Genomic DNA, 24,512 nt, shown 5'->3' on the forward strand with positions numbered 1-24,512 from the left:
CTAATGGAAGAGATGTGGAGAAAAGTGGGGTCCAGTAGTACTCAAGAGTTGGTAACAAGGAAGGCTTTGGATCAAGAGAAGCTCAGCTGCTTAGGTGCAAGGTCTTTTTTTGTTGTCTTTCTCTCTCTCTCTCTCTCTCTCTCTCTCTCTCTCTCTCTCTTTTCTTTTCTTTTCTTTTCTCTTTTCTTTTTTTTTTTCCAGCACTTGGGATTGAACGCAGGGATTGATCATGCTAGGCAAGTGCTGAACCACTGAACTATATTCCCAACCATGCAGCTATTTTCTTAAAACACATAACTATCAACTAAGCTGGGCGTGGTGGCACACACCTTTTATCCCAGCACCTGGGAGGTAGAGGCAGGCAGAGCTCTCAATTCAAGGCCAGCCTGGTCTACAGAGCAAGTTCCAGGACAGCCAGGGCTGCACAGAGAAACCTTGTCTTTAAAACAAACAAACAACAAACAAAAAAACAAAAACAAAAACAAAAAGCCAAAACAAAACAAAAAGCCAACCAACCAAACAAAAACGTCAGGTAACTAATTTAGAAAACCTGAAAATTTGCTTTGGCAGCAAACCATCCCTACTATTTATAGTCATTCACAAGACCTACTAATTAAGCTTAATTAGCATGTAGCACAAATTATAAGCATCATTAAATACGTGGCAAATTAGAGAATGTGGGAAAGTGTGGTGTAAACTATAAAGCTCCACGTGGGTATCACTATTATTATGTGTTTGGTTAACTCTGATTTGGTAAGTTTGATCACAATTATAAACTCTACTAATTTTATGTCTCTCTAGACTGGCTCATGGATATGATCACATGCCTGTGACTTATAAGGCAATACCAAGAACTGTGAGCTGGACATGTGGCAAATGCCTATAACCCCGGCAGAAGGATGGCAGACTAAGGCCAGTCTGGGTTATACCAAGAGACCTTGTCCCAACACCACCATGCCACCCTAATCAAACAAACAAACACACAAACCTCCTTTGTTCTAGATGACTGTTTCAAACTTCAATTGACTAGAGGGCTAGAGAAATGACTCAGAGCTCAGAACATTGTTTTGCAGAGGCCTAGGGGTTGATTCCCAGCAATGACGTGGCAGCTCACAACCATTCATAACTCTGGTTCCAGGGCACCCAATGCCCTCTTTTGATCTCTGCAGGTACACAGACTTGTGGTACACAGCGACACATGCAAGCAAAACACTCATATCCATGAATATTAAATAAATCTAAAATACACTAATGGACTAGAAAACGTTTGAAAGGAAAATAACTCAGTTCTGTAAGTAAATGAAAAATTGGCTATTTTTTAACCCTTACTGCCAATATTCTGTGTGTTTTCTCATTGTATATGCCCTTTAACTAGGAAGCTCTACTTTTTGTAGTTTGCATTCCTTAATTTAAAAAAAAAAAAGGAGTAGGGAATGTCAGTTAGTAATAGGATTCATGCCTAACATGCACAAGGTACTGGGCTCAATCCCCAGCATCCTGGCGCTCACACACATACAGAGGAGAGAGAGAGAGAGAGACAGACTGAGACAGACTGCAAGACTAAGAGATTGACTCTCAATTTGCTTTCTTGAAAACGGCAATCCCTACCTTGTAGAGAACCTGTATATATGGCTGATCACATATCATCTCTCTTGTTTTCTAGCACCATCTTACCCTTATATAAGCCTTTTCTTTTTCTTTTTTTGAGACAGGGTTTCCCTGTGTAACCCTGGCTGTCTTGGAACTCACTATGTAGGCCAGGCTGGCCTCAAACTCACAGATCTGCCTGCCTCTGCCTCCCGAGAGCTGGGATTAAAGGTGTGCGCCACCACACCTGTCCCCTTACAACTCTGAATATGGTTCCCAACATTAAATGCTTGGAGCTGTTGAGTGGGCTACACTTTGTGACTTGGTGAGTCAACCGAAATAATTCAGAATCAAGTGTAGGAAAAGGAAAAATGGATTGGTTTGGGGGCAGTGAGGGTTGAGATGGATCCATTCTATAAGTCTAGGCTGACCTAGAATTCATTATGTAGTGAAGGGTAGACTTCACACCCACCACACCCAGTTAGGAAAGATAAGATTGGCTTCTCAAGTGTCAATGCATCTTATACACTAGCATATAAAAATAACTATATGTCATTGGGTTTGGTCTGCTATCATTTCATTGAAGAGTTTTACATCTATATTTCTAAGAAAAAATTGTGAACTAATGTAAACTACATTAATAGAATGAAAGGAAAATCACTCATGATCAATTCAGTTTATTCAGGATTACTCAACAAAATGCAACAATCTCATAATAAAAATTCTCAGAATATTAGGAATAAAAGGGAACTCCAATATGATAATGGCATTTATGAAAAATCCACAGCTGACATCATACTGAATGGGGAAATACTGATCCTGTTAAAAGCAGAAACAAAGAGCCAGAGAGGCAGCTCAGAGGTTAGGAGCACTGGCATTCTTCCAGAGAACCCAAATTCAATTCCCAGCACCCACACGGCAGCTCACACTTGTCTGTAACTCCAGTTCCAGGGCTTCTGATGCCTTCACACAGACATACATGCAGGCAAAACACCAATCCACATAAAATAAAAATAAATCATATATAATATAAAACCTGCAATATAAATTAAAATAATATATAATATGCATCTATTATACATATAAAAGCAGGAGTGGTGGTGTGCAAGTCTTTAATCCCAGTGTTTGGGAGGCAGAGGCAGGGAAATCTCTGAGTTCAAGACCAGCCTGGTCTACAGATCGAGTTCCAGGACAGCCAGGGCTACACAGAGAAACCCTGTCTCGAAAAACACAAATAAACAAACAAGGGTGGAACAAATACACATGCCACTTTCATCCATTCTACTCGGCACCACTAGGAGGGCAAAGTGAGCAGTTAGGCAAGAAAAGGCATCATAAGCTGGAGAGTCAAAGTTTCAGTACTTGGGAGGCTAAGGCAGGAGATCCTCCAACTTGGTTACATGGTGGGTCCCAGGCTAGCCTGAGTATGGAGTAAGACTATCTCAAAGTTTTTTAGTGCAGGGATTATCAACATGAACACTCATACTAGGAGAAAATGTTGCCTGTTTTATGATGTGATTTCCCCTCAATTAACAGAAACACTGAGACAGCAGTTAGAATGGTAGTTACATTTTGGGAAGTACTGCCTGGAAGAGAACATAAGAGGTCTCACAATGTAGCCTTGGCTGGCCTGGAACTCACAAAGACTTACTTGCAGCCTCCACCTCCTAGGTGCTGGGATTAATGGTGTGTGCCACCACAGCCAGCTAATACTCTATTTTTTTTTCTTTTGACTTGGTGTTAACCAATGAGTTATGTTCACTTTACAGAAATTATTAACAATCATGATGTGTATGCTTTTAGAAATATGAGTACTATACTTTAATATGTTTATTTTTTAAAGATAGTACTGTGTTATCTATTAATGGATGCACATCTAAGAGAACTGAAAACATGCCCACACAGAAAACTTATATGTGGATATTGTTATTATAATCCTAAACCTAGTAGGATAAAAATATTGTATGTCCCTATAATGGAATAGTCTTCAGCCATAAGATATGATACCTGAACATTATGCTAAGTAGAAGGAACCAGACATAAAAGGCCACACATTTATGAAGTGTCTAGAGCCGTGAAGGTTATATAGACAGAAAGCACTGTTGGTTGCCAATGGTAGGCGTGGCCTGAGAACAGAATGATTAAGAACCTGCTGATTCACGTGTTTAGATGTGGGGGATGTTCTGGTGGGAGCTCCACTGCAGCCGCTGGTACCCTGGCATCCTATACCCAAAGAGTCTGGAATGTTCTGGTGGAAGCCCCACCTCTCTGCCCAGACCCCGCCCCTCAGAAAGTCCCACCAAACACAGCTCCTCTCCCAGAGATGCTCAAGACAACGCCCACAGGTTATTTAAACTGCACCCCAGAAAACAGACATGTGGTTTTTTTGGTCTTTCTTGCCTGTCTCCTCTCTCGGGGCTGGAGAATCACCCAGGAACACTTTACCCATTAAACCAGGACTTTTTCTAATTCAGTTTGATTTGGATTACTGTGTTGGCGGAGAGGCTTATGGGGTGCAAAAACTTTTCAGGGGAGGCATGGGAAAACTCTGGAATTAGTGGTGACAGCTGTAAATGATAAGTTTTATAATAAAAATTAAATTTTATATTAAAGTTTAGGTTTTATAGCTCTTTGAACAGATGAAGATAGGTTTCTTCTGTATCCCAGAATCTAATCAATATTTATATGTATAATTCAGCTATTATTTGGCTTATAAGGGCTTATTGGGAAATGTTATAATTTTTGCTATTTTCTACAGAGAAAATATTTTACTGTTTAAAATAACCCTGGACTTTTGAATTATAACCTGATTTTATATCCAAGCTATCTGTGTATTATTTCTCCTGAAGTTGTACATAAAATGTTTTTACATCGCCGGGCGATGGTGGTGCACGCCTGTAATCCCAGCACTCGGAAGGCAGAGGCAGGCGGATCTCTTTGAGTTCGAGAACAGCCTGGTTTACAAAGCGAGTTCCAGGACAGCCTCCAAAGCTACAGAGAAACCCTGTCTCAAAAAAAAAAAAAAGTTTTTACATTCAAAAAAAGAAAAAAAAAGTTTAGGTTTGAGACAGAGTTTCTCCATGTAGCCCTTGCTGTCCAGAACTAGCTCTGTAGACAAGGCTGGCTTCTGCCTGCCTCTGTCCCAAGAGCTGGAATTAAAGGCATGTGCTATCACTGTTCAGCTAACAGTTTATCATTTTAATATATGTGGATTCTGGCATAATAAACAAACACTTGATGGGAAAGCATTCTTTAGAAATGGTCTCTTCCCCTGGGACTACCCCAGTACACCTCAGCCACACTCCAGACACCCCTGGAGAACTGAGGGTAAGTAGACAAGAAGCTGGCACAGAACAAGAAGAGCAATCTGAGATGAGAGCTCGTGACCAAAAACTCTGCCTGTCCCTGGGAAGAGGAACATGACAGGAGGTAAGAACAGATGTGGAGCCAGAGAACACTGTGGTGACAAAATGTCAGCCACACAGAGCCACTGCATCTGGCTGGAATTTTCAAGTGCTAGCACCTTGGCTCTCAAGTTTGGTTTAAACTCAGTGATTATTATTTGAGTTGCTCTTTGGAAGGAATTAGAGTCTTTGAATGGCTCTGCATCCTGAGTGCTGCTGGGATTAAAGACGTGTGCCACCACCGCCCAGCCTAAAAGAGGCTTTTGCCAAGCCAGGAGCAGTCAGTTCCTAAGAGGCGGGCTCCTCTGCTGCTGTTGCTAAACCTCAATTACATTTGGAGTCTCTTTCTTTGACTGATATCCCACCCCTACTGCAACACAGAGCACAGATTCACCTGCACTGTCCTGTAGCAAGAAGCCCTAAGACACTTTACTTCTCATCAGCTTTAGTAATTCTTTTTTTTATTAGTATTTAAGATTTATTTATTTATTATGTATACAGAAGAGGGCACCAGACCTCATTACAGATGGTTTGTGAGCCACCATGTGGTTGCTGGGAATTGAACTCAGGACCTCTGGAAGAGCAGTCAGTGCTCTTAACCTCTGAGCCATCTTTCCAGCCCTAGATTAGTATTTATAGTGTTATGAAAGTTACCAAAACCACAGTCCATGACTCTAAAAGTGCCTGGATTTACAGATCAGGAGAAAAATTAGGCTAACAGTTTTCTGGATAGATCTGTAACTGTGGTAGATGACATTTAAATGATCACAGGGATTAAAAGGCTAAGTTAGGCTAAGATTTGTTAGGTCCTCCTTTCCACCATGGTACTAAGCCCATAATATCTAAGTCACAGAGGCTCATAAAAGTACCAACCTTACCAGCATTTGAGATGAGCAGAATAAGGAGTTTCCTTAGTAATTGTAAGGACACTTGTTTGCCCATGTGCCAACCACATGTTTCAGTGTGCATAGAGGCAGTAAGACTGGAGAGGCTGCAGAGGTGGCTCAGCAGTTAATAGCACTGGCTGCTCTTCCAGAGGACCTGGGTTCAGTACCCAGCACCCACATAGTGGCTCACAATTGTCTGTAATTCCAGTTCTAGGGATCTGATACCTTCTTTGGTCTCCATAGGCCTACATGCATGAGGTTAGTCTTTCTTTCTTTCTTTCTTTCTTTCTTTCTTTCTTTCTTTCTTTCTTTCTTTCTTTCTTTCTTTCTTTCTTCCTTCCTTCCTTCCTTCCTTCCTTCCTTCCTTCCTTCCTTCCTTCCCTTCCTTCCTTTCCTTCCTTCCTTCCTTCCTTCCTTCCTTCCTTCCTTCCTTCCTTCCTTCCTTCATTTCTTTCATCTTTCTTGTTTAAGATGGGGTCTCACTATGTAGCCCTGGCTGGCCTAGATCTCAATATGTAGATTAGGCTGACACTGAACTCACATAGACCTGCCTGCTTCTCCTCCCGCATGCTGGATTACTAAAGGCATGCACCACCACACCCAGCCTACTACTTCTTAAGCATCCTCTTTGTGACTGCCCTTCTTTCTGATCCTCTTCTGAACATCTGTATCCCATTCCTCTAACACCATATCCAATTTTACCTTTATTCTTACATGAACTAGGAAGTAAGGCTAGAACTAAGACAGAGCCCACCTGCTGAAGACACTGGGACACATGGCCCAGAAAAAATAGGGAAGCTTGAAGTCCAGTTTTCTCAAAACTACACTGATTTATTTCTTAATTTATTTGTGCCTGTGCCATGCATGTGTGGAGGTCAGAAGACAGCTTGGAGGAGCTGGTTCTGTCCTTCCACTGTGGTCCCAGGGATTAAAGTCAGGACACCAGGCTTGGTAGCAAGCACCTTTATTGACTGAAACATCTTACCAGTTCCCACAATTTTAACATCAGAGATGGAGTTTAGTAATTTATTCAATGCTAGGTTAGGTGTACAGTGGCAAGTCTAACATATACACCCATTATGTCTATTCTTACCTCGTTCTTCCTCTAGATATAAAGACACAAATATACATATTTACTCACCAACTGTTTCATGGTAGCTAAAATAAAGGGCTTTCTCCATATAGTTGTAAACAGCCATACCCACCTTCTGTAAGTTAGGCCTAAGGGTGATTGTCTACTGGCCACAAGAACGCTCCTTAGTTCCATGATCTCTGTGTTTTCTATCCCTGCATTCCTGGAGCAGAGATGTCTGCTTCAGTCCTTCCTTTTGAAAATCTGGAGACTTCTGAGGCACTCCCTGAAAAAAAAAAAAATAGATAGATGGGTGAGAGTCAATAACAATGTGATCATAACTACTGTAATATAGGAGGTAGAGGAAAGCTGGATGAAATCTTAACAAAGTATCAAAGTAATGGCGCAGTAATGCTTCAATATGGTTGATGTTCATGTCTTTGCTTTCTCCACAGTTTTTTTACAAAGTCTTTTAAACATTTTTAATTATTTTGTGCTTGTGGTGGTGGTGGTGGAGTGGGCACATTTGTGAAGGTGCCCACAGAAGCCAGAAGAGGGTGCCAGATCTCCTGAAGCTGGAGTCATGGGTGGTTATGAGCTAGCTATCTGATGGGAGTGCTGGGAACTCAGCTTGAGTCTTCTAGAAGAGCAGTACATGCTTATACTCAGAACTCTATCCTTTGTTCTTGCATTATATAGTTGTCTGTTTCTTCCTACTTATTCACTGATTTTAAGCATACTTATTTTCTGCAAAATTCCTTAATTTTGTTTACATTTATTTGTGTATGTGTGTAGGCACATGTGTGTGCAAGTCAGAGGACAACGCACAAGAGTCAGTTCTTTTCTTCCACCCTGTTGGTGGGACTGAATCCAGGTCACAGGCTTGGCAGCCAGCACCTTCACCTGCCGAGCCACCTCACCAAACAGAAACATTTATTTATTTATTTATTGGCCCAGATCATTCATGAATGTAAGTAACACAGTAAGTTAATACATCTAGCTATGGATTATCACTCTATTGTCTATAGTAACAATTTGGATATCTGTTGTGGATCTGCAAAAGTAAGCTTTGTGAAGACAAATGTCTAGATAACATTTACTGTCCAAGTGTTTGTACAGAGTAGAATAAAAGTGACTGGAGATTCTTGAAGAAGGTATGCTGCCTTGGTAGCAGTGGCAGTAATTTACTAAGTCTTGAGGAAAAACATCAGGACCTATTTGTGCTGATAGAATAAAACCAACAATAGAAGCTGAAGTCAGGGATGCAGTAATCAGGAAAGACCAGCCTTGAAAAAGTGTTCAGCACACAGATGTATACAGAAAAGGAAAAGAAAAACAACCCTGACCTGTAATTTTTTAGTTCTAGACAATTCTAACATAATCTTGTGTGTGTGTGTGAATATTTTATATAGTGTACATTTTCATTGTCAGACAGTACAAATACAATTAAAAATGCTCGCCTAAAGATAATTTTGTATGGCTTTTGTTTGTTTCCATGAAATGGGGTAGTCTTAGTTTTGATAAAATGTCAAGAAAATGTTAGGACATAAAACATTGAATTATTCCTTTAGCCAAGTCATAGAAATTTTAGAGTTTAAGTGGCTGGCATCAGCACGCTTACTTGGCTGGAAGGAAAACATCAGAGTTCTCAAAAGCCTCCAGCTCTTTCCTTGCTAACTCGTAGTCAGTCTCCCTCCTTGCCATCTTAGTTTCTTTCTAGGAGCTGTAAGGGTAGTGCTCCCCTCCTAGCCGGGTATCACTATTCCAGAAGGTTATGGAAAGGAGGGGACCACCGGCATCCTTGATACACAGAGCTGTCACAGAGCTTTGTGTGTAAAGAACCGGAACAGAAGGACAAAAAGACAGCTGGCTTCTAAAATGCTTAGCATTCAGCAAACACAGGCAGCAACTGAGAATTTTTAATCCACATACAAATTGCTAAGTATTAACATTCAGTAAAGGAAAACAGCTATTAACCACACTGCTTTTTCCCAACAATAGTTTTATTGAGGGTGCTCCTCTATGTACTAGGCAACTGTGCACTATGAATACAATGAGGGAAAGCATAGTAAGCAAAAATGACTTCTCTTACAGTGGTTAGTGGGCATATTAGTCAAAGAGACAAGGAACGGTAAAATTATAACCATGTTAAATGCTGCCACATAAACATACACTTTTATGGATGTTTTCTTCCAAGTGTATATGGGTCAGGATATTTGGATACTGGTGACATTTTTTAAAAGATTATAAACTCTAAAAATTGCACTATCAATGAGAATATTACTATATACATAATTAAAATTATATAAGCAAGCCAGACATGTTGGTACATGCCTGTAATCCTGGCTCTTGGGAGGCTGAGGCAAGAAGACTGTTGCAAATTTAGGTCTATCCTTTTCTACAGTTAATTCTAGGCCAGTTTGGGCTAGCATGAGAAGCTGTCTTTAAAAAATACCCCACAAAACCAAAATGAAATTAAATAAACATAACTGCAAAATTAAACTCTACCCAGTCCCAATGGATACATTCACAAAACACTCCTGTACCTAAGGCTCAGGAGACACTCTAGAAGAGGGGGCATAAGGTACTGTAAGAGGCAGAGGAGCAGAGAGTTTGCTGGGAGATTGTGTCCCCCAGCAATGTCAGAAGCTACACCCATAAAGTCTCACCAACAAGACCGCCAAAACATGAGCTGACCAAGGATGACACTAAAAGACACGTCCACAAGACCTCAACCTACACAAAGAGCTTCAGGACATTGAGGAAAGCTGAGAAAGTCTTCTCCAGGAAGAGCACAACAATAGATTATCCAATACAAATTGTCAGCCTTGAAAATATACATACAAGTAACAACATTGTACAGACTGAACAGGTTATATATTTAGGCATATATATGTACATATATATGCATGCAATAACAATGAAAAAAGACCATGAATTTGAAAGAGAGCAATAAGGGTATGTGGGAGGGTTTGGAGGAAGAAATGTTGTAATTATAAGCTTGAAAAGAAAATGAGAAATTCTGTGAAAGGACCAAATAGGTATTTGTGCTGCATTGGGCTAAACAGACATTGATTATACCGTTGATAAATACAAATGTATAAACACTTAAACTCTAAATAAAGAAAAATGTGCTTATAATCCCAAACTACCCCCACATTTCTATTGTTTTCAGATAAATTATCAATGAATGAAGACTTAGGTGAGCTTTAATGAGGAGACACAAGTCTTTGAAGTACAGGAAAATTAAACCACCCCACTTAATTCTGCTACAGGCTCTCTCCTCTCTGACACACCCCACACCACACCCCCGCCACACACACGGTTTTTATATTATGTGTGTTCATTCTCCATTTTCTTCAGTCCCAGAAGCTGACGATCTGATAAGACATATATTTTCACATGCTTTATACCCAAACACTTTTTTCACTTTTTCGAGACAAAGTGGGATGGTTAGGTCTGAGTATTTTACTATATTGCTCAGCAGTGTTAGCAGAAAGATCACTCAAGTATTACATGCTCTGTGCGACCAGTTATAAATAGAAAGATGGCATATAAGGCAGGAAAAAAAGCATTCACCAAGCAAAGAGCACTTTCAGGAGGTAATGTAAACAAACAGGGCAAAAATAGGCATTTGTCCACATTTAAACATTACTGCTAATTTCTCACTGCTTAAGTCATCCAGGAGGAATTGTCCCTGGAGGGCTGGAGAGATGGCTCAGCAGTTAAAAGACACTGGCTGCTCTTCCAGATGACCCAGGTTCAATTGCCAGCACCCACATGGCAGTTTACACCTGTCTGTAATTCCAGTTTTAGGGCTTCTAATGTCCTCACAGACATACATTCAGGCAAAATACCAATGTACATAAAGTAAAAATAAAAAACAACATTGTTCCTGACTTAACCCTAATTTTATCACAGTACAGCTCATGTAAAGATCTGAGCCCACTCTTAATCTCCAAGATCAAACATTTAGTACTGTGATAACAAACAGTAAAATGTCTAAGTGCTAGCTACTGGGCTAGAGTTCTGCACTTACTTTCACGTGGCTTTTCTGGATGGGCTCCAAAGCTAGATGTCATTAATCAAAGGGTGAAGCCCATCCTGCAAACTACAGTATCCTAAAAGCTGTTCCCTTTGCTAGTTTAGGACAGATATGAAGAATGTCATTCCTTCAACTCCTAGAAGGGAATATTCTAGAAAAAAACCCTAGATTTATAGACAACTTTGAAATAGACCTCAGAGCAATTCTTCAGTTTTTTAAAGCTAAGGCTCAAAGTTCTTTATGTAGTTTAAGGTAGCTCCAGCAGCCTAAACCAGTCTGCCCTTACATACTGCCTCTTCCCCTCCTAGCCTCTCTGGCCCCTAGTAAACTAGAGGGAAAGATTCTTACTCTGAAAAGTACCATTAATCCCTCTTCTGAAGGAGCAGTGGAACTGAGGCCTGAGAGTGAGTACAAACTGGCATTCTAACTTATCTTTCCCTAGACTTCTGTGGACGACCTCCTCCAGTAGGAGAGGAGACGCTTTCTGAAGAAACGGTCTCTTTGGGTTTCAGTTTTTCCACACAGCACTTTCTCACACACCACACAAACACACATGCTAACACTTTACTTTGCAAAAGTAGATCAAAGGTTACTCAGGTAAATATTTGATGCTGAGATGAGGTAATAATTCTCACCTTTAAAGGAACAAATACAACATGCCAACTCTGATGATGTAAAGCAACTTATCCAAAATCATGGCAAAGCAAATGGCTGAGACATTCAAGGATCTAGGTCTCTCACACCCATGCCTTTTCACAACAGAGGCCATGACTGGTAAGTTGGAATTAACTTAGGCTCTGGAAAAACTAAGGATTCTCACCAAATGCAATCTAGGGAGTCTGTATAAGGAAACTGGGAAGGCGACCTAAAGAAAGAGATTGGTAAGGCTGATTCTGCTCAAGTCTCCATTAAGCCAGGTTACAAACTGCTGGCCAAGGAATGGCAGAAGGAAACTGGAACAGAGTGTACAAAGCCCAAGGCCTGGGCTCCGATTCCCAAGCGCATCTTGCTCAAGCACCTGAATGTCCTGCTGGAGCTCCATTTCCAGAAGCACCCAGGGAGAGCCAACACAAGGGCACTTATAGAAAGAGCTTCCCAACAGGAGATCCCAGTACCAGACTGCCTTTTCTTCACACCGAGGCAGCACAGGGTATAGACTCTACAACCTACTATTCTGACAAGAAGGAAGTAGCTCCTGAGGAGGACAGCTGCCGGCTGGGTAGATAGCAGGACAGCAGTTCACCATTCTAGTTTCTTGTGAAGCTTGAATGTGTACGGTGTCAAGACAAACATCCAGAAAGAAGTATGAGATGAGTACATTTATTCCAAAAAATTAACACATTAAAAACAGTTAAATTTGTCCAAGCCGACTTCATAAATCCTTTCATCTTTTATTAAACAAAATGTACAACCCAAAACATCACACTATGGCGATAATAACTTGGGTAAGGGAGAGGTAGAGGGGGTTACATCTATGCTTGTGCAACAGAGAATGTGTCCAATCCCAATTTCAGATCTGCTAGAGTTCACAACAGAAATGGCTGATAATTTAACATAAAATGGTACTGGACCACAATATAATGAGCAAAGGCTATTTCAAAACTAAAAGTGCCCTCAGAAATACAAACGCTCTGGTATTGAGCCACAAATAAGCCTTACCAGTTTGTCGTCTTCCAAACCTGAGCCTGCCAGCTTTCTTTCGTTTACTGAGGCCATTTCCAAACCAGTCTGTAAGTGACCAGGACCATTTGAAGCAAAGGCAACAGGGTAAGGAAGGACGAGCTAGCATGCCAATAAGAGAAGTTAAACAGCAAACCCAAGAGCTACTCCCGTTGCATTTCTACCAACGGTGAGACAGTCTCTTCCGAAGGAATGGACACCTAAGGGAGGAACAAGTCTTTCTTCATACGTTTCCATTTCAGCTAGCTTTTCTGATGTTTCTCCAGGAGAGCCATCAACTGCCCAGGAAAGTGGGTAGGAATACACCACAGTAACTGAAGTCAGCTGTCCCCTCCCCTCACACTCCTCACAGCCCGAATCAAGCACACTTTGAGGTGAGCCAGATAGACATTTGATTTTAATAACAAAGAGAAAAGAATTTGGCCAAAAATTTAAAAAATTTAACAGAACGTATTTTTTAACAGATACGTAGAGAAGTTAAAACTGATTTGTCTAATATTTTAAAGGGAAGGGAGTGGGGGAAACAGGCAAATTTTCTTAGCTCCCATGAACATTTACTGTGAAGGTTCCAGATGGGATTGCCAACTAGTCCTGATCAGCTGGGGTCCAATTTCTATAACCCAGTATGACTCATCCATTCAGGTAGTCCTGAACACTTGCTCTTGTGTGGTCTGGGATGACATCAACTGCAGCTTCTTGTTCAGGCATTTCCTGAGGGCCTAGATGGCCTCCGACTACCTGGTCCCTCGAGGGGGATGCCGAGGTTGGAGTTCTCACCACGTCCACAGCACTGCCAACGTCTTCACTTACTTGAGGAACTGCCTCTGAAACAGGTACATTCAGAACTCCAAGCGGTGGTGAGCTCATCTCCAAGGAATTACACTTAAGAAAGTCATCTGGCTCAGAGAGTGGACAGCACAGTTTCTCTTTTGGCACTCCAGCTGTCCGTGTGACAAAATCAACAAGGTCTGGAAGGCAAGGGGATGGTCCAAGGCCTGAAGGACTGACTGCTGTGGACTCCATTCTGAGTAAATCTTTCGGTAATTGTGAAGTTTCTTTTACTTCCTCAGACAACATTCCTCCAGCCAATAAGTCAAGGGCCTGGTGTGTTCTCTCACCTCCTGAGTCATGGTCAATGTTTTCTACAGGGTGTCCTGTTTCTAGACAGTTGGAGGTGATTCTTCCATTTCTGGGATTAGATGAACTATGTTCACCCTCTGTTTCAAAATTAAGCACCAAAGTTTTGGGAGATTGTAGTGGAAACCCGGAAAAAGATGGTATTGGTTCAAAGTCAGTGGGGCTGGAAGGATTACACACTACAGATAGTACAGAATTTTCTTCACACATTTTCTGGGATGGGGCAGGTGGTGATCTATGTGCTCGTTCTACATGAGCATTGCAGAAATCAGGACACACATCCCCCAGCTTCCTCAGGGCAGCAAGCCCCTCTACCTTTAAGTGTGGAGCATCCAGGTTTTCCAGGGCTTTGCTTTCTACTGTCACTGTTAGTTCTGGACAGGGGTCTTGTAGCTCCACAGCTTCTACCCCTAGCTTCTCTGGGTTCCTTCCTAGTTTCTTTGGGCTCTCCCAAACCTCTGGTTTCTTTAAACACATATCTGATCTGGGTGGGGATAGCAGAAGTAATTCAGGCACACCTTTTGGACTCTGGAGCAACGATGGAAATGAATCTATTTTTGCCCTTTTGGAAGAGAGAGACTGACTCAATTCAATTACTACTTGACCTGCATTTTCATGTCCTGTCATCAATTTCCTAGACCGCTCTACCTCTTGGTCAGTTGTTGACAGTTTGGGTTGTCCTATTTCTCTTTCCCATGTGTTTCTGTTGCTGTGGTTCAAACTGGAATCTTCTATGCTGTGGAGTCCAAGGCTGGCGCCTGCTCCTTCTTCAACTGCTCCCTTTCCTTTTAGTTCGGTGTTTCTCTTCACTTCTCTTTCTCTACAGTCCTCAGACTGGTTCAACTCTTGGTTCTTGTTTTGGCTATCTACAAGGTTAGTTTCTACCAACTTCTGAGACCCTTTGGTATGACAGTGTGTATCTGGTAGATGAGAAGCTGAGTCTGTACCAGATGTCCCTGGCTCTCCCCGGTCAAATTTGATTTTCCCCTCTGGAGGGCTATCCTTACCAGTGTTACTCTGCAAGGAAGCAGAAGTCCACATGGCCGAAGTCTCTGTCTTTGGGGTAACCATTCCATAAGGCCTATTTTGGTACAACCTTGTCAGAGGCTGTAGGAAGCTATAGCTGCTGTCTCTACTTTGGGGATCTACAGGCTCTACAACTGACCATTTCTCTACAGACACCAGACCTTTTGAAATGGGATCTTCAAGTTGGCTAATTACAGGAGCAGTGACCAAACCACTATCTTGAGGCAGGTCCTCTGGGGATTCACTACTGTTCAAAGCAGAAGTGGAAGAGCTATCTGAACTTTCAGTTCTGGAGAGGCTGCTGTTTTCCCCGTTGGCCAGCAGACTGCTACTCAGCTTAGTCTCATGGGCCCCCTTCCCACCACTGCTGTAGAATATACCATACAGGTCCTTAGCATTGGCTGTCGCTAAGCACAAGTTTCGCTTTTCTAATTTTTTGGCCTGCTCACTGAATACACTTGAGAGGGGTGGTGGAGGCCGCACTAACATAGAGATTAGGGTCTGGTCCCGGTCACTCTCACTCACCCCAGGAGCTGTCTCATCAGAAGGAATAGCAACTGGCTGTTCTGAGGCCGTGAAGGCTACAGGCAAAGCTGGGTTCAAAATCTTAGGACCTTGGAAGCCACAACCGAGCGTCTGAGATATAACAGAATCGGATTTCACTGGAGCTAAGACATTTGCTTGAGTAGGAGATGGGGCAGACGGAGGAGGTATAACCAGGGGTGGTGGAGGTGGAGGTGGAGGTGGAGGTGGTGGAGGTGGTGGTGGCCGAGCCAACATTTGCTCAGGTACTTGGGATGGCTCATTCTTTTCAGCCAGTTCCACTTTTTCCTCTGGAGATCCTTTTAGAATCACCTCTTCCCCTCCAAAAGCTTTGGAGATGATATCTGGAGGCAAGAGTAGATCAGATGAAGACTCTTTAACCACTGGCAGAGGTCTGGCAGACGTCCCAGAGGACTTGATGGACAGAAAGGTGTTAAGAGGGGCAGGCTTGCTCACTGTGGCTGACCCCGATTTGCGGAGTACCGTGGATGGGATAGGCAGGTTGGGTCGGATCTTAGTCTGTGTTGAAGTTGTAACAACAGGTGTCCAGGGGCTGGTATGCGCAACAACAGTTTTCCCAGAAAGCTTGATTCTGATGGGTTTTGCCTTTGTGGTTTCAGCTTTTCCATCGTCTTTGTCCTTACTGGTTTCCATAGTGTCTTCCTTAGGGGCACTTGGGGCCGCTGCTGAACTTTTTTCCTCCTCTTTCTCTGGCTTCTTCCAACTGAACTTTCCAAAGGAAGATGCTGCTGATGGCTCCTTCTTTACCTCTTCTCTTCCTGGGAGTTTGAGGCTAGCGTTCCGTCTAACTTCACCCTTTTCAGGGGAGTTCCCGCCCTCAGAGAGCTGTTCCTCTAAGTCCGTGGAGGCCTTGTCCTCTTCCTTCGGTTCTCTGACAACCTTTGCCTTTTTTTCTACCTTGTCCTCCTTTGGTTTCTCACTAAGTTTGCGCTTCAGCTCACTCTGCCGCCGTCGCTCTGTCTCTAGGACCACGGCCAAGCCAGCCTGGCGGTCCAGATTTCTCCGTTCTTCATACAGTGGGTTTTCTTCCACATATTTCTGACAAGAGAAAAGATGAAGGCTCAATAAACTACCAAGTTGCAGTAAGAGAGAAAATCTTGGCCCTTGCCACTGCTCCAACTCATTTAAGAATAGATCACTGGAAAAATCTTTTCAAGAACTACAGATAATTTGATTAACTTAGCATCTCTCACTCGGACCGAGAACTTCCTAGTGGTTAGATGGGATGTGAATGTCAGCGACTTTCTAACGCTGATATTTGACAAAGTCAAAGGAATTAAACAGAAAAGTGGGGAGCCCCACAAGGACTACACAGACCAACCTTGTATTTCTCATTGTGCTGGTGACCCTTCACATGTTGCTCTCCAGAAATTGGATCCCCCAAAAATTCCTCACAAAGTTGGCAGTAAAATCCAGTGACGGGAATCAGAAACTCAGAGCCTGAAAGAAATAGAAAAGAGGAAGCAAGCCTTTTCCATCAAGAATGACAGCAACCAAAGGCAAATGCCATCACTCTTTTGCAGTAAGATGACTGTACCCACTCTGGAATCAGAAGTGGCATTTAGGTGACTCCTGAGGGCACACTCTTTCTGGCCTAAGGCCTGAACTCTAGAGCTAGTCTTTCTACCTCCTGGGTACCCCCTAGCCAGGTCCACTCCTTAAGCTCTGGTCTGCACCAAGCATCTTAGAGGAGCTTTAAGAACCTTGTTCTCAAATAGTTAACTCCCTCATTTGCATGAAGGGATCTCATGTGAGTACTAAGTCCTCAGGGATCATCTCTAAACAGATGCAGTAAGCACACTGACTACTTGTAAAGGCAAGAAGCAAAATTTCAAAGACATCTGACTTCTCAAACTTCTTAATAAAAAACACTTCAAAACCTTGTAGATTTTAGTTGAATAGGCAGGCAGGGAGGAAACCTACCTTTTGCAGGAACAGTTATCTTGTCAGTTCGCTTTCCAGTGTCTTGCTTAGCCTCACTCTGGGTCTTTGAAGCCCAAGGTCTGTTGTAGGGATCCAGTGTCTATTTGCAAGAGGCAGAGGCGCTCACACAACAGCACTAAAATCTCAATGACCCATTTTTCTCTCTTTTTCTTCCCCTAAATATCAGACCAGGGAACCAGTAGTCCTTAGCTACCCACCCCTACCCACCAACTCTGCCAACTGTTTAAACGGAATCACCTGTGGAAAAGGTAAAAACATGTTAGCTCAAGTACTAGAAACAGACAAATAAAAATTCAGGTACTCAAGGAATCAAAAGAGACAGAAGCCTCACTTACACTTGGACGGTGTTTAGTTATAGTAGGTCCCCTGAACTGAGCCCTGGGGAGAGTATCTCCTTTGTTCTTATCTCTTGGCTCTTCAGATTGGGGCTCCTGCCCATTTGAGAATGTTTCATTTTCCAGCTTTGTAATGCAGATGGATGCATAGAAGTTGGGGAGGAATGAGGGTGATAGCGGAAACAACAGTGGTCAGGACACCTACCTGTGTGTGCTTCTTATTGTGCATATGGGTGAAGAAGTCAAACATGGTCCCACATATGGTGTTGCAGTCTTTGCACCAGTGATTGCCAGCATCATAATACTCATAACCAGCAACAGGCTGCTCAGACTGCTTAGAGGTCGGCTGGAGGCTTTCAGTAGAATTAGGGCTCTTAATATAGGACTTTTCATTTACTTTTGATTCCTAGAGAGAAAAACTTACACTTATAAATCATTCAAGGCAGACTAGTAGATTTATCGACTCTTAAAACAGCAGGTGGTTATAATTATAGGAAATACAACTATAGGAATTATGACCATATGTCTAATGCCTAAAATAAAAAGCTATATAAGATGGGGATAGTCTTAATAGAACATGCATTCAAAGCTCAAGGAAATGAATTAGGTAGGCCCTACAGTTCTTTCATATCAAGAACAAAACTATTGGGGCTGGAGAGATGGCTTTTAAGAGCACTGGAATCTTGTAGAGGACCAGGAATCAGTTCCAAGTACCCACATAATGGCTCACAACAAACTGCCTATAACTCCAGTTCCAGGGGCTCGGACACCCTCTTCCGGCCTCTGAGGGCACTGCATGCATGATGTTCATATACATACATGCAGGCACATTATTCATACACATAAAAATATATAGAATCTTAAAAAAAAAACACATATTCTTATATATCCTAAAGTTTCTCTAGAAGAATACCAAGATCATATGGGATAAGTGAGATGGCATCAGCAGCCTGATGATCTGAGTTTGATTTCCAGAATTCATAGAGAGCACTAGATTTGGTGTCATACATTTGTAATTCTAGCCCTCCTAGGGAGAGATGAGAGGTATAAACAGGAGAAATGTCTAGAAGCTCATGGGCCAGATAGCCTGTAATTTGAAGCTCAGCAGAGACATCAAGAGAGACCCTGCCTCAAAAACAAAGTGGAAGGAGAGAAGTAACTCCTGAAAGTTGTCTTCTTACCTCCTCTCATGTGCTATCACACATACAGCTAAATAAAATGTAATTATATATGTATGTTCATCTGTATGTGTGTGTATATCTATTTTATATATGTATATATATACATATATGTGTGTGTGTGTGTGTGTGTGTATATATATATATATATATACATACATACATACATACATATATAAAATAGAGACTAGCCAAGACTGTGGAATGAACTGACTGCAGCTGTTGATGGGAACTAGAGCACAACAGTGGGAAGGAATCATCTCACTATACCCTTTAGAAGATACTTAATGTATTACCTATAGAAACAAATATGCTAAATTAAAATAAAAATAACTAGAAAGAGAAAAGGAAATGTGAAAGGCAGCTAGCAGGTTAAGAATATGAAGGAAAAAAGTCACAGGTCAAATCACTGTTCTTATGTGTCCTGGTATATATGGAAAGCCAATGCTGTACAGACATAAAGCAGACAGAAATGTCCATGGACTGACCTAAAGGGATCACATCAAATACTCCTACTAAACTGCCTAAAAGTCACCAACACAAGTTAACTTTAACAATTCTATTCAGTGTATGTGTGTGTGTGTGTGTGTGTGTGTGTGTGTGTGTGGTGTGTGTGTGTGTGTGTGTGTGTGTGTACATGTAGGTTCATGTGTGCCAAGGCATGTGTTTGGAGATCAGAGAACAAAATCTGGAATCAGTTCTAGCCTTCTACCTTATTGAGGAAAGATATAAGAAAAAAAAAATAATTATTTTTTGTTATGTATACAGTGTTCTGTCTGCATGTATTTCTGCATGCCAGAATGGGCATCAGATCTCACTATAGATGGTTGTGAGCCATCATGTTAATTGTTGGGAATTGAACTTGGGTCCTCTGGAAGAGTAGCCAGTGCTCTTAACCTCTGAGCCATCCATCTTTCCAGCCCCAAGGAAAGAAACCTTTTGCTTCTGCTGCTATGATATCTATTCTAAGTTAGATGGCTGTGGTGATTTGAATAAAAATCCCATAGGGAGGCACTACTAGGAGGTGTGGCTTTGTTGGAGGAGGTGTGTCACTAGGGGGTGGGTTCTGAGGTCTCAGAAGCTCAAGCCAGGTCTAGTGTGACATTCACTTCCTGCTGCCTGCCATTCTGATCTGACTGTACAACTCTCAGCTACCTCTCCAGCACCATGTCCGTCTATGCGCCACCATGCTTCCTGCCATGATATAATGGACTGAACCTCTGAACTGTAAGCCAGCCTCAACTAAATGCTTCCTTTATAAGAGTTGCTGTGGTCATGGTGTCTCTTCACAGCAATAAAGCCCTAAGAACGAAGTTGGTACTAGGGACTGAGGTATTGCTAGCCCACGCTTTTGTTTGGAGGAAGGCAGTGAAGTGCTTTAAGCGAGAGTTAATGGGGCGTACTAATAGTAGTATGGAAGACAGGGGTACTGAGGTTGGTTTGAACTGCGGGGACCTGGCTCAAGAGGCTTCAGAGAACAATCAGAAGAGAATATTAATTTGTGGCCTAAAGATTGTTCTTAAGATTTTATGGCCAAGAATGTAGCTGCTTTTTACCCTTGTCTGAAAAGTCTGCTTGAGGCTAAATTAATGAGTTTTGGATTAATGGTTGAGGAAATTTCAAAACAGCCTAGTATTGACTCTGTCATGTGGTTATTAGTCACTTTTATTAAGATCTATAATGAAAAGGAGCAAGCTGAGTGAAGAAAAATACAAAATGTACAGTTTGAGGAGAAAGGGGCACCAGGAAGTGGAACGGAACTAAATCCTGTGTTCAAGGATATAAAAACAGATGAAAAGCCTGATGTTACAATGAATAAAGGGAGCAGTGACCTCAGGGCAAGATCCCATCCAGCTAAGCTTCCAACTTTAATTCCTTGTGAAAAGGAGCTAAAGAAAAGTTTAGGGTTGGATGTGGTAGGAGCACACTGTTAATCCTAGCACTGCAGAGGCAGGGGGACCTCTGAGTTTGAGGCCAGCCTGGTCTACAGAGCAAGTTCCAGGACAGCCAGTAAAGGAAACCATCAAAAATAGAACACTGGTGAAGATATAATTGAACAAGTGGCTCTTGTTCCAGTCCAGCAAACAGCAGAATTTGGCAGTTTGGCCACATGGTTCTGGCTTTAGAGTCAAGGATAGAAGAAAAGGGGCTGTGGAATTTGCCTCTACAACTAACTGCTGAGGCCAGGCATTTATCAGGGGTGTTCTTGCATGGAGACCATTATGTGAAGCTGTGAAGGTGAAACTTGGATTGCCTTGGAGACCCCAAGATGTTAGAGAGGCCAGAGCCGTGGGTGACCTGCCGAGGAGAGCTGCTGACAGGGAGTGGAACCAGCCCAAGAGAGAAGTGTGCTGCAGTCAACAAAACTGAAAGGAGTTGGAGATCTGAAGAGATCTTTGGCATCATACATGGAGCAGCAGAGTTTGCAGCTGGTTTTTGGTCTTGCTTTGGTCCAGTATTTCCTTACTATGCTCCCTTTTAGAATGGTAATGTATATCCTGTGCCATTATATGTTGAAAGTATGTAATCTGTTTTTTTTTTTTTCCATTTTGATTTTACAGGGGATTACAATTAAGAGATTGCATGAATCTCAGAATTTTTAAACAAGTTTGAGACTGTTACAGACTATGGGGACCTTTGAAGTTGGACTAAATACATTTTGCATTATGATATAGCTACAAGTCTATGAGGGCCAGGGAGTAGAATGTGGTGGTCTGACTAAAAGTTTCCCCCACAGGACCATAGGGAGTGGCACTATTAGGAGGTGTGGTCTTGTTGGAGGAGGTGTGTCACTGGGGGTGGGCTCTGAGGTCTCAGAAGCTCAAGTTAGATCTCGTGTGACATTCACTTCCAGCTGCCTGTCGACTGGTTGTAGAACTCTCAGCTACCTCTCCAGCACCATGTCTGCCTGCGTGCCACCATGTTCCTACCATGATGATAATGGACTAAACCTCTGAACCTGTAAGCCGCCACCTCAATGAACTGTTTTCCTTTCTATGTGTTGCTGTTGTCATGGTGTCTCTTCACAGCAATAGAAGCCCTAAGACAGTAGCCCTTGAGCTTCTGGCTCATTCTTCTGTTTCTATTGGCCATCTCATCTTAGAAATGCTGGATTTATAGACAAAATGATACTGAATCCCACTTTTTTACAGGTTCTGAGAATTACTCAAGTTATCCAATTTGTATAGTTAGGTTCTTCTAACTGCTGAACAAGCCACTCAGCCAGAATTCTCTTTTAAAAATATAACTCCCCGATAGCTATCAATAACAAATAACTTTTATTTATATGAATTCATCACTAGGCTGGAAAAAGGCACTTAGGAAATTAGAATCTTGATTAGATTAATTATAGGGAACAAGAAAGAAGAGCAACCTGATGAGGCCAAGAAGCAGGTAAGGGAGTCTAACAATCACTAGCTTTGTGTGACCAGAGGATGGAGAATGTGGTAGCACTGAGTGTGGTGGTGCATGCCTTTAATCCCAGCAATCTAGAGTGAAAGGGGATATCTGTCAGTTCAGGGCTAGCATGGTCTACATAGTGAACTTCAGGCCAGCCAAGGCTACATAGTAGGACCTTGTTTCAAAACCATATTTGTGGCAGTGGCACACACTTTTAATTCTAGCACTCGGGAAGCAGAGCCAGGCGGATCTCTGTAAGTTCGAGGCCAGCCTGGTCTACAGAGCAAGATCCAGGACAGGCTCCAAAGCTACACAGAGAAACCCTGTCTCGAAACAAACAAACAAACAGATATTTGTGAGCCTCTGCAGCAGTCCCTAGGGAAAAATAACAACAGAAAAGTAGTACCTTGTTGGCAGAAGAGGAGTTTAAGGGTGGCAACTCTTTCTCTGGGCTCTTAGCTTTCTCTCCTTTTTCAGGCTTCTCTGCGGACTCTTTACTGTCATTTGAAGATTTCAGGGGTTTATCAAAGATGTCAATTCCCAAGATCTGTGCCACTTTGTCCAGTTCAGATTGCTTCTTTTCTGCTTCTTCTGTCTCTTTATGCAGCTCTGCAATATCCTTCATAATGCTATCCTGAAGTCGACTCACCTCCATCAGAAGTGGGTCTTTGTGGCCATCCTTCTCCCTTCGTTTCTTGCGCAACATCTCCCCTGAATGGTCAAACGTTTACCAAAAGAAATCCAAGGGAGATAAACTAAGAGAACTCATTTTTAAAATTTGTAAGTAGCAGCCTACAGAGCTACATGACTACAAAATCATTTTCCACCAAAAAACAAAGCAAGTAAGATTCTATTTCCATAGGGTCGAGGGACAAGTGACCCTCTTCTCTTCTGTATATGGATCCTGAGCAAAGGCTGTACAGAAGGACTTCAGGAGCTCCAGAGCTCTCCGAGCGATATACGCAGGTCTGTATGTGTGTGTCTCCTCAAAAGATGATGTGACTTTATCTGATTTAAGAACATTTTGCCAATTTCTACACTGGTTTATGCCTAATGTCATCTCTTGCTCCAAATGGAAGGTCTTCATGGGTCAGTCCTTAAAGGACAAAATAACTAAGTTCTTCATTTTAAACATTACAAATTCAGACAGAAACAATTATCTTTTTCTGTCCTCTTCTCTTTCGTACTATTATCCAGTTGCAGTATTTAGAAGCATTGTTATTTTTTCCCTCATGCACATGAATTTTTAAAAGCACAAATGAAGAAATGGAAGGCATAGCAGTACATATCTGGAATCCCACCACTTTGAAGGTAGAGACGGGAGGATTAGGGAGTTCAAGGCCCTCCTGAGCCACACAGTGAATGTGAGGCTAGTGTGGGCTACAAAAAATACATAACAAAACAAAACAAAAACAAAAATAAAACAAGAAAATAAGAGGAGGAGAGGGAAATAGAATTAAAAAAACAGAATACCACTGAACATTTTGGGCTAAAAAGAAATCTCCTAAAGTGATGAGAGATACCAACAGGAGACTACAATCAACTCAAAGTGGCTCAACTAGCTAAACTTGGAAAACTTTGAGCATGAAATAAATAATGACAACGACAGATGATAATCTACTATCACTAATGAATAAACAACATGACTAAGCAAAGTGGAGTAGGGTTAGAAGTTCCTCCTTAAAACAGAAACCACACTATATACAGGGAATAATAAAATTAGAAAAATCATTATTTAGCAATCATTAAAACATGTTTTAGCAAAACAAATCAAAACATGATTTAGCAAAATATCAAAACAAAAAATGTTTCTCAGAAACATTAATCAGAACTGAGGGGAAGAAGCTTCAAGAATGATTTTTACTATCATCTCAAAGATTCCCCAAAAGATATTCCCCAATGTGAACTTGAAGTTGCTTTCGTCATGGTCTTGCCAAAATGTATACGCTAAACTTAATCATTTAAAAAAAATCAGATAGACTAAAACGAAGACATATCCTATAAAATACAGGAGCTTTTATTCTAAAATATCAAATTATGAATGGAAAGAATCAGGAACTATTACTAAAAGGCAAAAGACTAAAAGACTGTCAACTGAATGTGATAATCTTTCTATTTCTTTTTCTATAAAGGACAATTATAAAACAACTGGTAAAATATAAGTGAGATTTCTAGACAAGATATTACCATTAATTTCCTAATTTTAAAAATCTTTTGCATGCGTGTGTATGCGTGTGACTCTGTGTGTGCACAT

The 24,512-nt window shown here is 41.7% G+C and overlaps 1 protein-coding gene across 1 annotated transcript in view; it reads right to left on the bottom strand.

Moving 5' to 3' along the window:
* Positions 1-12,301: 12,301 nt before the first annotated feature.
* Positions 12,302-24,512, bottom strand: part of Znf318 (zinc finger protein 318) — a 30,277-nt gene continuing 18,066 nt past the window's right edge. Inside the window, 5 exon segments of the mRNA XM_036167351.1 lie at positions 12,302-16,440; positions 16,724-16,842; positions 17,326-17,425; positions 17,887-18,087; positions 22,665-22,969. Of these exon segments, the coding sequence (XP_036023244.1) occupies positions 13,306-16,440; positions 16,724-16,842; positions 17,326-17,425; positions 17,887-18,087; positions 22,665-22,969 (3,860 nt within the window). The 3' untranslated portion in view covers positions 12,302-13,305.

This window comes from Onychomys torridus, chromosome 18, assembly GCF_903995425.1.
Source record: "Onychomys torridus chromosome 18, mOncTor1.1, whole genome shotgun sequence".
Taxonomy (NCBI): Eukaryota; Metazoa; Chordata; class Mammalia; order Rodentia; family Cricetidae; genus Onychomys; species Onychomys torridus.